The 12,164-nt window shown below is 32.8% G+C and overlaps 2 protein-coding genes across 4 annotated transcripts; one reads left to right on the top strand and one right to left on the bottom strand.

The window, feature by feature from the left end:
• The first annotated feature begins 437 nt into the window (after positions 1-437).
• LOC102664513 (uncharacterized) lies at positions 438-3,466 on the top strand. Of its 3 annotated transcripts, none has more exons than XM_006589231.3 (2): positions 438-596; positions 1,010-3,466. In XM_006589231.3, exon 2 carries the CDS (start codon positions 1,027-1,029, stop codon positions 3,097-3,099), a length of 2,073 nt encoding a protein of 690 aa, XP_006589294.1. In that variant the 5' UTR covers positions 438-596; positions 1,010-1,026; the 3' UTR covers positions 3,100-3,466. The 3 variants fall into 3 exon arrangements, with proteins under 3 accessions (XP_006589294.1, XP_006589295.1, XP_014618756.1); XM_006589232.4 differs by having other exon boundaries at positions 441-596; positions 1,019-3,466; XM_014763270.3 differs by having other exon boundaries at positions 441-596; positions 995-3,466.
• Positions 3,467-6,024: 2,558 nt separating this feature from the next.
• LOC100808577 (uncharacterized) lies at positions 6,025-8,283 on the bottom strand. Its single transcript, NM_001253983.2, has 5 exons — positions 8,127-8,283; positions 6,786-6,900; positions 6,606-6,695; positions 6,373-6,471; positions 6,025-6,280 (listed from the first exon to the last, which is right to left on the bottom strand). The coding sequence occupies exons 1-5, from the start codon at positions 8,192-8,194 to the stop codon at positions 6,179-6,181; spliced, it is 474 nt and encodes a 157-aa protein (NP_001240912.1). The 5' UTR covers positions 8,195-8,283; the 3' UTR covers positions 6,025-6,178.
• Between the last annotated feature and the right edge of the window lie 3,881 nt (positions 8,284-12,164).

Here is a 12,164-nt window from a genome sequence, read left to right as displayed (position 1 = left end):
TCATCAAAGTAGGTGATAACTTTTTTTAATGTATCATTTTTACTTAAACACATAATCATGTGAAACATTGATTATGTATTAATTGTACAATAATCAATTATGTTGCACACAAAATTAGTTATATGATCAATAGATGTCTAGCATAAAATAACTTAGATCATATCATAAAGACATCGAAAAAATCTTAGAATAGGTTATGACCTTACCAGATTCATATAAAAATACAATTTCTAATTAATTAAAATATAATTGTTTATACTAAAATGCATCTATATTAAACTCTTGATCTGATTGTTCAAATTCTGAATTTCCAACATAGAGATCAAGTAACTTTTGTGAGGCAAAGTGAATGGGTAGAGTAGTCTTTTTATCCTTAATTATTTTTATTCTTTTGAAATGGGTTGAGTGGAACGATGGAACTTTTAATTATTATTTTTAAAGTTTAAAAGTGAAAAATTTAAACGCAGCGATAACGAAACCAAGCGAAGTAGCAAACAAACAGACACACACACACGACCCATTGTTAAGGTTGAACTGAGTTGCTGTTTGAGATCACTTGCTGCTTCATACTTGAGATCCACCTTCTGATTCCTCAGGTAACGTCATAACCACTCATGCCAATGTTTAATTAGTTGCTGTTTTTAAATTGAGTTTTCAGATTTTCAAAATATCTTTTCCGGATCCTAGTGGTCGAATTCCTCGACGCCGGAGGACCTCAAATTGGTGTGGTGGCGGTAGCAACTTTCGAAATTTGTTAACCAAAAAAGTTTTTAAGATCTCTCACCACATTTCTATTTCTGGAAAAATGGAATGAGAATGATTATCCTTTGTTACAAATTCTACGCCATGAATTTTTCCATACATGTAATGATTCTCCCTTTTGTGTGCTGTGTTTCTAATTTCTGTTAAAAGATTAGAAAAGCTAGTGTGCTCATGCAGAATTTGTCAATGTGATGGTAATTAATTAATTATTTTGTTAATGTATTGAGATCAGTTCAATGTGATGTAGATCCTGCAGGCTTCACTATGAGTAAAGCATTTTCATCAAAGAAATATTATTCCTCTTTGCCTCCACCACCTACACCAATCACAGCTGCAACGTCCCGTGCGAAAAAGAGACAAAGTCCTAGAAGCCCTTTGCAGGATCTCAACCGCATTTCCAGCAGCAGCAACAGTAGTTATGCTTCTTCTAGTGTGTCCACTGAAGCCCCAAAGGGTTGTCTCAGGTTCTTGTCTTCCTCTTCTTTTAGAACCCCTGTCCACAGACCCAAGAGTCTCACAAAAACTCCCAGCTCGGCCCCTCGTGCAGCTGCACTGAAACAGTCTAAATCTAATTCCTCCAAGGAGAACCTTCCAAAGGGTAATGCTGGGTTGAGAACTAAGACACTTGCATCGGATAAGATGCAGATGACGCATAAGAAGAATCCCCCGTGCCTCTACCAATGGCAGTCTGGGAAGAAATCTGGTTCTAGGACTGGCCGAAAGTCCAACCCTTGTTCTGCTTTCAATGAGCATGGCAAGCGTTTACCTAGATTACCATCTGCATCAGAGGAGTTAAAGGAAAAGGAGGATATCTTGGGAGGGAGAAATGATAATGCTGGTGAGCATGATGCCCATGTCAAATTGGGTTGTGGTGCTGTAAACTTGACTCCTTCGAGTAAAAAGGTTGCTGGGTCGTATCTGGAGGATATTAGACTTTTTGGGGATGTGGAGGAGAATCCAAACTCGAGTGCTAGTAGAACACCGCCAATTCATAACTCTCTTTCCCCGGAGATACAATGTGGGTCTTCTTTGGTTCCAAAAACAGCAACACCTGCTTGTTATGGTGCTGGCTATGTTGTTTCTGGTGTCGCTGACAAGAGGAAATGTAGGCCTAGAGGGATTCTCACTGTAGAGAAGAACTATTCAGGCAGTGATAAAATAGCTGCTAATAGTTTTGATGATGATGATGATGACGCGAGGAAGAAAGTAATGGATACTAATGACCATGCTAGTCCTTCCTTGTTACCTTTACCAACTGAAGCTGTAGTGCATTGGCTTTCTTCTCCATGTAACAAGGGAAAGAAAATTCTGAGTAAGGAGTTTGAAAATGGACTGAATCAAAGTCAGGGACTAGCAGAATCCACAACTCTTGCTTCCAGTACTTCACCATCATCCAGTTCTAAAACTTTTTGGAATGTAAGTGATAGCAGTGATTTGTCTGGTGGTGCTAATGGCATCATGAGAAAAATCAGTTCTTCAATTTCTCCAAATGGACTTGCTGAATTTCAAGTACCTTCTGATTACATATTATCACCTTCTCATTCATCCTTATTGTTTTCTCCCAATCCCACACCTATTTGTAGGGCAGGTAGCTCAGGCAAAGGAAAAACCGATCAATACAATCTCATTGATGAGAATTCTCCCTTTTCCCTGAATTCATTTGGTAGTGGAAATGTTATTCAAACTCCACAGTCAGATTCTAGTTCAGTTTTACATGTTGGATTGTCATTGGCGCATGCAGACAATCGAAAGGAAGATATTTCTAACCCTGGCCTTAACTCATCCAGCAAAATACTTCTATCAGAAAACTTACTCCTCAATAGTTCTATGCCCCTGGAGGATTCTGTTAATTCAAGTTTCCAATTTGATTGTTTAACTATGCCTTGTGAATCTATTGATCTCAGTAAACTTCCAAATTTTTTGGATGGTCAAGATCCTTGGTTATCTAGTTCTACAATAGAGAATGCTTCACAATCCCAAATGAGGATATCATGGAGGGAAGGGTTAATGAGCCAATCTTATGAGCTGGATGAGTTTGACTGCTGTAGATGCTTGTCAGATGAAGAAGAAGAAATTGCCAATGAATCTGGTACCAATAGGTTTTCAGGTCCTCAAGTCAACATTGAAACAAATGATGGTAAAAAATTGAACAGTGATGTTGGAATCACTGAAACTGAGGATACTGAACAGGAAATTCACGGCCTTGACAAAGAAAAAATTCCAGCTTTGATGTCATGTTCAGGTGCTGAGTCCATAAGCACTGATGGTGGTGGTCTAGTTGCTTCAGGGGATTCAGACTGGACTTTATGCCACGTGAACAAGTCATTTGAAGTGTGAGTCTATCCCTTCATTGTTTGATCCATTTATTTATAAAATAAAACTTCTTGTCATGTAACACCCCTTCATGTTTGATCCATTTATTTTTAAAATAAACTTGTTGTCATGTAACACCCCCTCCCCCGAAAGGAAAAAAATGTCAAAGGTGCTGATCTTGGTGGTTATTTGAACAAGTTCTTAACTTCCTCCAAGGCTATGTGGACATTCGCCTCACTCATGATGTACACTTGTCTTGTATATAATTGGGTGAAGTAAGAATTTCAACTTGGTGGAAGCAAAATTTTCTCTACTTCCAATTTAGGAGCAATTAACTGCTCAAGTGGTTTATCAAATCAATAGTGGTTACTTGGTAACCATTCTTTGAACATGTCATTAAATGATTGAGTAATTAATAGTTCCTAAACTAGAAAAATTTTAACGACATTTTTTTTGTAATGTACTCTACTCTTTTTCCTTCCTACCCTTTTCATTCTTGTGTTTAATGAAATTTGTCTTTCACTCCCATCGGTTAACATACATAGAAACCATTCATAAAATATTATATATTTATGAATTGGATACAGGAAATTATTTCTAGCTTCATGACGGTATCTTCCACAAACTTTTATATTTTTTGGGAGTTTTTATAATAACTGAATCATATTGGTTGGGACTACATGAGTAATTGCAATACACTCTGATGTTGCCGCTTAAATGATAAGTTTGTGTATGGAAATTCATATGCACTCTTTTTAACGGAGGTTATTACCTTCCACCGCAGCAAACATAGAAGGAAGGGGGTTGATGGATTGGCGTTATGTTGGACTAAATTGAAATCCAAATACACACTAAATTAGTTGTTTCTCCTTTTAAAGGCCAGTTTAACGCAAATTCATGAATTTGAATCAATCAAGTTTGGGTGCATAGGAAAGCATGACAATGGAGAAACAAGCACAGTATAAGGAATTAAAAGAGGAAATTTTTTATTGAACATCATGAGAGCACATTTTGAAATCATAGGAGATTACATTTTTTCATATCTCAATAATTTTATTTTTTTTACCTTTACTTCCTTAATTAGTGTCCTACGCTGGTTAACATTTTTCTATTAGTAATACGAGTTTATTGACACACTGCCAAAAGAGGCAGTTTTGATATCTCAAATGTAATTAGATAAAATTCTTTTGACATCACTTTTTTGTTACCCCCATTTAGCTATATAATACGTCGCACTTGGCTAAAAAGCAAAGAAAGATAATAGTTGATTGGAGAGTGTAAAGAAAGTAAGTGTAACATGGATGCAATTAAATTAATTTAACTTTCACCTAAAGAGCGGAATGGTATACATATCATAATTGGGCATCGATGCCAAACAAGTCAGTCGATCAATATAATACATATATAATATACAAATAACTCTTCTTTTTACCACAAAGACATCTAACTCTAGTTGAACATGATAAGTGAATATTGTAAATTTTTTATATCATTTTTGATTCCTAATAAAAAAAAATAACTCTCCTTTGGTAAAAAATTGAAGTAAATTTATTTGTGAAACACAGTATTTGAAGCGTTCAATCTTTGCTGTATTCAAATTAAAAATAAGCTAATCAAGGTTAAATATGCAGAAAACTCTTTTGCTCTAATCGGTTAAAAATTGATTATGGGCGATTAAGTTAATTAGTCCATTCTTGACTTCTAATTTTGTTAATCCCAACTAGGGATGAAAATGAGTCGAACAGCTTCTCAAGTACCTTTTACTCGGCCTATCTAAGATCCGACTTGGCTTGTTTACTGAAAAGGTCAAGTTCAAGTTTTTTTAAAAAAATTTAAATAAAAAGATCAAACTCAAACTATAAAAAAAACATTATTAAGCTTGACAAATCGATCTATTTAAATAATAATAATAATAATAATAATAATAATAACTATTCTTAACTAAATAAAAAACTTTTAAAACATTTTTAACGGATACTTAACTATGTCAAATTTAATTATTGTTATAATTCTAGTGTTGTCAAAATGTTAAACATCATGTTTGTGGTAGAAGTCACACTTTAATTTATTGATTTAAGGGTGTATATCTTGAATTATATTTTGTTTGCTAGCTTTATAATAACTCACATATTAACGATAATTATCTATGAAAGACAAGATAAAGTGATATAAAGTGCTCAGAGAGAGTGTTCACTTTATGTGAAAAATTTTCAAAAAGAAAAGGGACTCAAGTTAAAAGGATAATGCAACCAGATTAATACTTTCAAGGAAAAAAATGTTTTATAAAGACATTTTCAGACAATTTAAATATTTTTGTTTGGCTATATTAGTATAAATCATCTCTAATCCATACATCTTTTAATATTATGTTCTTTTTTTTCATTTTCTTTTGATATACTTTGTGTTTTAACGACTTGAATTTAATATGATTTTGTTTATCAATTATTTTTGGATTTGTACATTACTTATACAAAATTTTATAAGTTTATTATTTTTATAGGTTTTAAAATAATTAATTGATCAAAGACGTCTTCAAACAAGTTTTTAAATAGGCGGGTACGCCAAGTCAGACTTTTATGTAAGCCGAGCCAAGCCTTTGAAAGAAATGACAGGTAATGAGCCAAGCTCAAGCCTTGCGTATTTAACTCAAGCCTTGCGTATTTAACTCAAGCCGAGTTCAAGCTTAATAAAGTTTGGCTTGACTCGACTCATTTCCACCCCTAATCCCAACGTGAATGTAACGGACAAGAGATAGAATGTGGCATATAAACAACAATTATGATAATATTTGAGACTCCAGGGAAAGTAGTGACTCCAAACTCGCCTAATCAGGACTCTCAAATCAGAACTGCATACTTGTATATATTATATCTTGGATGTTCTATCGTATTTCAAATCTATTCAAAGCTTCTGTTAATAGCTATTCTTAGTGCAAGTACAACAAAATGGTATGAGAATGCTTAAGCATATTCATAATTAAATTATGTGCTAACATACAAAATCATCAACGCAAAAAGGTTTAAGCAATTATTCCATAACGCTGCAACAAAGAAATTTAATAACCTTTTCACTGAAAACAAATACACATATCTTTTTCTAATCTCTAAACTGTCTTTGCTTTTGGGGTCTTCTTCCTCATTTGCCTTCTGGTAATCGAGTACTTCATCTCTATAAAAAATAGCAATGCACCACAAAGTGCTGTGCTCTGCCATCCAAAGTGAACACATTACATTAAAGTTCTTACACAGGTAAAATCATCAGATAGAAACACAGGAAATAAAAATAGTTTGCACATACCTGAATGAAATCATTCAGCAGTAAATAATATTCAGGGATATTAGATCTATAGTTGTAGAAATCATACAGAATTGGAGTAGAAATCCCCAGATACAAGAGCTAGAAAAAGAAAAAGAAAAAAACAGAAATCAGGGTTATAATTCTTTAGTACCAAAACAAAGATCAAAACCGGAAAAGTAAATTTAAGAATGACAACTTCTATTCGTTTCAAAGCTAAGAGAGGAAGCCCTTACCAAAAGATAAGATCCAAATGTACTGCCAAGCACAAATAGAACTCCTCCAACCCCCTTTAGTAACATGGTAGAGGCAATGACTGTCCGAACCTGTATTTAACATTTTAATCAGAAAGGCATATACGAGTAAAAATTAACTCCATTCCAAAAAATGTACAATTTGAGAAAAGATGGCCTTACATTAATATCTGGTATCGCTACCCCCAGCTTGGAGGATAAATTTCTCCTCACAACAGTGAGCTTGGGAATCAACTCCTTTACAATGGGTCCACCATTGTCATCAAATTCATTAAACCTAGCAACATACATTCTATATAAATACAAAAAGTACTAAATGTTGCTTCAATAGTATTATTAACAAACTAAAAATTACTTTTAACAACCCAACATTTGATAGGCTAAAATCTTGTCACAAGGTACTTGACATATAGCTTATGCTCATTCATAAACATCAAGTCGGGGATCCACCACCAAGCAAGTTACAAAATAAAGTAATAGGACTTGGAACTTCTAAAAAGGCTGTGGCTGGCTACAGAAATGCATTCTAATCAACAAGTTTCTAAGACATCATATCAGAGCAATAAAATTTAGTAGAGCTGCAATCTCAGCACAAATTGCATATGGTACATTTTTGGGTCCACATCTATTTATGTAACAAATACCATTGGAAAACCAGCCAGCTGAGTTCTTACTCTATCAGTTGATTTCTTAACACAGCTAGGCTTCTATTAAGCTCTTATATTCAATATCCACCCTGGACCACCCATACCCCAATATTGACAAAATGCAACATTAAAGGCTGCAGAATTCATTAAAGGAAAAACAGGACTTTCAGAAGGACTAGTAAAAAAAAGTCAATATTAATATTAACTAAAACAAACAAAAACTACAAAGTAATAACAAACAAATTATAAAGATTTACATCAGTTCATCATATTATTACTGTCTCATATCTCCTTGTATATTGTGCTAGGCACAAACTTGTCCCCAACCCATGTTAAAATGGGCCATTTAAACTATAAATTTGTAGTCTGTACCTAACTTGATAGTTGATACTATCAAACTCAGCACTAATTGGAAACATAAAAATAATCAATGATTCACAGGAAGCAACTCAAGGAAAAGCAACAAGAAACCCATATTCCAAGTGCAACTCAAGGTTTCAGGAGGGTTTGGCCGTTGTAATTGCCAATTGCTAATATGTAGAAATATCCCAACATGCTGGCATACTTAGGAGAACGAACTCAACGAAGTATTTAACTAATAATTTACATAAAAAAAACATGAAGCTCCAGAGGCAACTCTATTCACTAAAAGATGCATCATTAAACTTGAACAGCTCACCTAGTTCCCAATTATCAAACAACATCATGGGTTTGAACTATATCTAAGTGGAAACACAAATATGAATGAAAACCCAGATGCACAAAAACGAAAATTCAATGGGGGAAGTAATCTGAACATTATGAAGAAAAAATAAAATAAAATAAACGGATGGATCTAAAGAGAGAGAGGACTGACATCTGCCATGCTGAGAGGATGAAGAGGGAAGCAAAGAGGACGCGACCCAGAAAGGAGGAGAAGCCCATATTTTCACAGTGTGTTTTGAAGTAGCAACAAGAGAAGAAGCAGAAAAGAAAAAGTGCAAGAGTCGCAGTGTTCTACAGTACTCTGGTCTGCGGTCAATTTGGTTTTCGTTTTGGTCTTTGATTTGATGATTCGTCAAAGTGTCAAACAATTTAAGGTTGGGACATTTTTGGAATAATTGTTTTGCAAGAAAAACACACATATGCTACTTAACACTTTTTTTTTTGTCATAAACACATATGCTTATCATGGCTAATTGACCTCAAAAGAGTTATATTTATAAACTTATTATCTAATAAGGTATGTTTCAGGATCCTTTTTATAAGTATTTTGCCTTCTAAGTTGGCGAAAAAACGTGAACAATAGTGTTTCGTCATTTGTGACCGACGAAATAGGGATAGGGTGAGGTGTTTGGCCATTGTGGCGGACGAAATCATAGCAGTAGGAAAGAAAAATACAATTTTTGTTAATCCATTTGGCATGAAAGACTGGTGGACGTGATGGAAAAGAAAATTGAAAAATGACATAAAACAATAAAAAATGGAAATTGCGTGGACAACATTCTCACGTTAATACAATATTTAGTGTAAACTTTTACAAATAATAAAATATGAATTTATTTATTTTTCTCAAAAAAAAACTTATTTTTCTATGAATTTTATTTTCAATAAATTAATTTAACGTATCTTATCTTTTAAAAAAAATCGTAAATTTTATCTTTTTTAGTTTAACTAATGTCACAATTTAAAAGTTAAGAATAAAATTTAATAAAAAAAAGTTAAGTGAAAAATTCATTATAAAATAAAAAAATTTTGAATTTTTATCTTAGCTTTTTTATTTTATAATGAATTTTTCACTTAACTTTTTTACTTTTTATTAAATTTTATTCTTAACTTTTAAATTGTCACATTAACTAAACTAAAAAAGATAAAATTTACAGATAAGATACATTAAATTAATTTATTGAAAATAAAATTCATAAAAAAATAAGTTTCTTTTAGAGAAAAATAAATAAATTCATATTTTATTATTTGTAAAAGTTTACACTAAATGCTGTATTCACGTGAGAATGTTGTTCACACAATTTGTGATTTTTTATTATTTTATGCCATTTTTCAGTTTTCTTTCCCATCACGCCCACGTGCCTTTCATGCCAAACGGATTAACAAAAAAAATTGTGCTTTACTTTCCCACTGTCATGGTTTCGCCAGCCACAATGACAAAACACCCCATCCTACCCCTATTTCTTCGGTCACAATGGCAAAACACCACTGTTCATGTCAGTTCAGACGGCGAAATGCTTGTAAAAAAGGACCTAAGCTTTGAAACAGACCCTATTAGATAATAAGTTTATAAATATAACCCCTTGAGGTCAATTAGCCTGTTTCTCATACCCTTTCACTCTTTTTATTTTTTATTTTTAACCTTTGATTTGAACTAATTAAGATTAAAGTATGCGTGACTCCGTACGATTTTGTTGTTTTCTTATTTATACCCTTATGATTTTTTTAATGAAGAAGTTAGTGGTATAAAATGAATCTTAGACTGTGTTTGTTTTAAAGAAAAAAATAATATATCAAATAATTTTTGTATTGTGTTTTATAGAATCCACATCACTTATACTTTATTTTAATTTTATTTTTTCTTCTTTATTTTTTTTCTCTTAAACAAACACACCTTTAAGGGATGGGTTGAGAAAAAGTTAATAAAATATAAGATGACCGTTAAGATAAATATTATATGACATGTGATATGACATTCCATATATGACATGTCACTGGCAATTTCTAAATTGTCATATGTGATATGACATGCCATATGGACTACTAGCCATTTTTTCTAAAAGTTCTACCAAGTGGAAAAAATTTGAATTTTGCTGTCATTTTTTATTCAGAAGAGAGAGATAATTTTAAAAAAACAGAATAAAAAAAAGTGATATATTTTTTATTTTTTTATTTTAAGTCAAAGATTATGATATGTTTTAATTTATTAGATTAGAAATTAATTTTACTTATAATGTATGATTATCATTAATTCAAGAAAAATTTATATATAATAAGAATTAAATATAATTTTTTTTATTAAATAAATATTTTTACTCATATGAATAAATGAGTCATAGAGGAGAGATAATTGAATGAATGAATTAAAATATTATAATACTCTCAAAAGTTGTGTGATAGTACTTCAAAAAAATAAAAATAAAAATTCATAAGGACAACATGATACGTTTATTATTAGGAGATAAAAGTTGAGATGGTGAGGCCCATCAAATTCAAACTAAACTCTCTCTCACTCATCTATAGAGTATCAAACCAGTAAGTCTTATTTTTATCTTCTCAAATATTTCCGTCTCCTGTACCGAATACAACATTAACGTAGCTAGTTATTGCCTAAAGCCTAACATGGCTTACTGGATTGCAAATATATATATGACAATTTCTTGTCTAATAACTTGTTTCACGTTGGATGCGAGACTAAAAGCTTTTTTAAACTTCAACATTTGTAGCCCTTTATGCTCAATTATATGAGACTAATAACTTGGCATACAACACCCCACGTTAATATGTTGTATCACCTTGGCAGCTGATAATTGTAGGCACAATTAATGCTATCGATCTTTAGAGTCTTTTAAGTAAAATTTCACCTGCATCATTTATTTTGGGTGGTCAATTATACCCCATGCTTTGTGTAAAATGGATTGTATAGTAGTCCGTGTTACTACTGAAATTAATAGTTAGAGAAATTGTCCACTTTGGATGGAGACACCCAATAGAAAGTAAAAATTTAAAGAAACATGCACAAAACTTAACATTCCATATATGATAAAGTGCTTGTTCTTGATTGCCAAACTTACCTTTTAATGCTTGATGTTGTCATATGTTAGTGGTTATTTACGATTAACTTTTGTATTGAATAATTACATGAAATTAGTTTCTTTTCTTCAATTTATGATTCTTTTTGTAGGAATTATACATATTTTTATATAGTAGATACTCCCATTTTGTGAATTAATGTTAAAACCATTTCAGTTTTAGGCTAAAAAAAGAGAAGGTTCAAGAAGCTGATATCTCGCTAAGCGAGGCATATATGCTTAGCGAGTGACATCCACTAAGCGAGACTTGCAGCTTGTTTAGCGTGTTGGGAAACCCTAGAAGATGATCAGTCAGAGATGTGCTCGCCCAGCACGCCGCAAGATCGCTCAACAAGTTGTTTGTTTCTTCTAGCACCCAGCTGGTTAAGTCAGAATTCACTTACTCTCGCCTAACGAGCCGATCTCGCTAAGCGAGCCTTCAGAATCTAAAACGTCAAGGAGTCTTTAAAACACTGAAGTTGGCGAAAACTAAAAGAGGGGTCGAAAAACAGAGCCAAGGGAGAAGCTAGAGCGACAGAAACAAAGCCACCAAGAAAGTCTAGGTTAGAGGAGTGAGATTAGGGTTCTAGAGGTTGAAGGAGACATCCTCAACCATCCTTAGTCATTTTCTTTCCTCAAAATCTGTCCTTTGTTTTGAAAGTTCATTACTTGTAATGGAAGACTAAATCTTTTGGTTGAGGAGTTCTACTGAACCTTTGATGTAATACTCTTTCACTATCTATTTAATGTTGTTTTTATGTGTTCATTGCTTCTATCTAAGCTTATTTTTACATGCTTGTGGCTTGATCATCCATTTGTATGTATAATTAGAATTTTTAGCATTGGAAAATGCTTTAAAGCCTTAGAACTTGATAAAGCAAACTAGAAAGCTATATGTCTAGGAATGGAGTGCAGTAATTTAGTCCTTATTATGTTGGAATCTTAATGCAACTCTTTTAGGCTGAGTTTGTTGAGAGATCAAGGACGAGGTTTAAAGAGAGTTTGACTCATTCACTCGAGGGATCTTAGTTTGGGTAAATTCTCAGCATAAGAACACTAAGATAACATTAAATAGAAAAAAATATATAACAACATCAAGGTACATTCAGTAGAACAAC

The sequence above is a fragment of the Glycine max genome, chromosome 10, assembly GCF_000004515.6.
Source record: "Glycine max cultivar Williams 82 chromosome 10, Glycine_max_v4.0, whole genome shotgun sequence".
In the NCBI taxonomy this organism is placed as follows: Eukaryota; Viridiplantae; Streptophyta; class Magnoliopsida; order Fabales; family Fabaceae; genus Glycine; species Glycine max.
This window is presented reverse-complemented; position numbering and strand designations above follow the sequence as displayed.

What these genes read in the sequence shown, in the direction of transcription:
- LOC100808577 (NM_001253983.2), bottom strand. Translation starts at nt 8,194, where the DNA reads ATGGGCTTCTCCTCCTTTCTGGGTCGCGTCCTCTTTGCTTCCCTCTTC. An exon ending in ATCCTCTCAGCATGGCAGAT is followed by an intron (nt 6,901 to 8,126) that starts GTCAGTCCTCTC and finishes GTATGTTGCTAG; the next exon opens with GTTTAATGAATTTGATGACA. An exon ending in TGCTGAATGATTTCATTCAG is followed by an intron (nt 6,281 to 6,372) that starts GTATGTGCAAAC and finishes TTTGGATGGCAG; the next exon opens with AGCACAGCACTTTGTGGTGC.
- LOC102664513 (XM_006589231.3), top strand. Translation starts at nt 1,027, where the DNA reads ATGAGTAAAGCATTTTCATCAAAGAAATATTATTCCTCTTTGCCTCCA.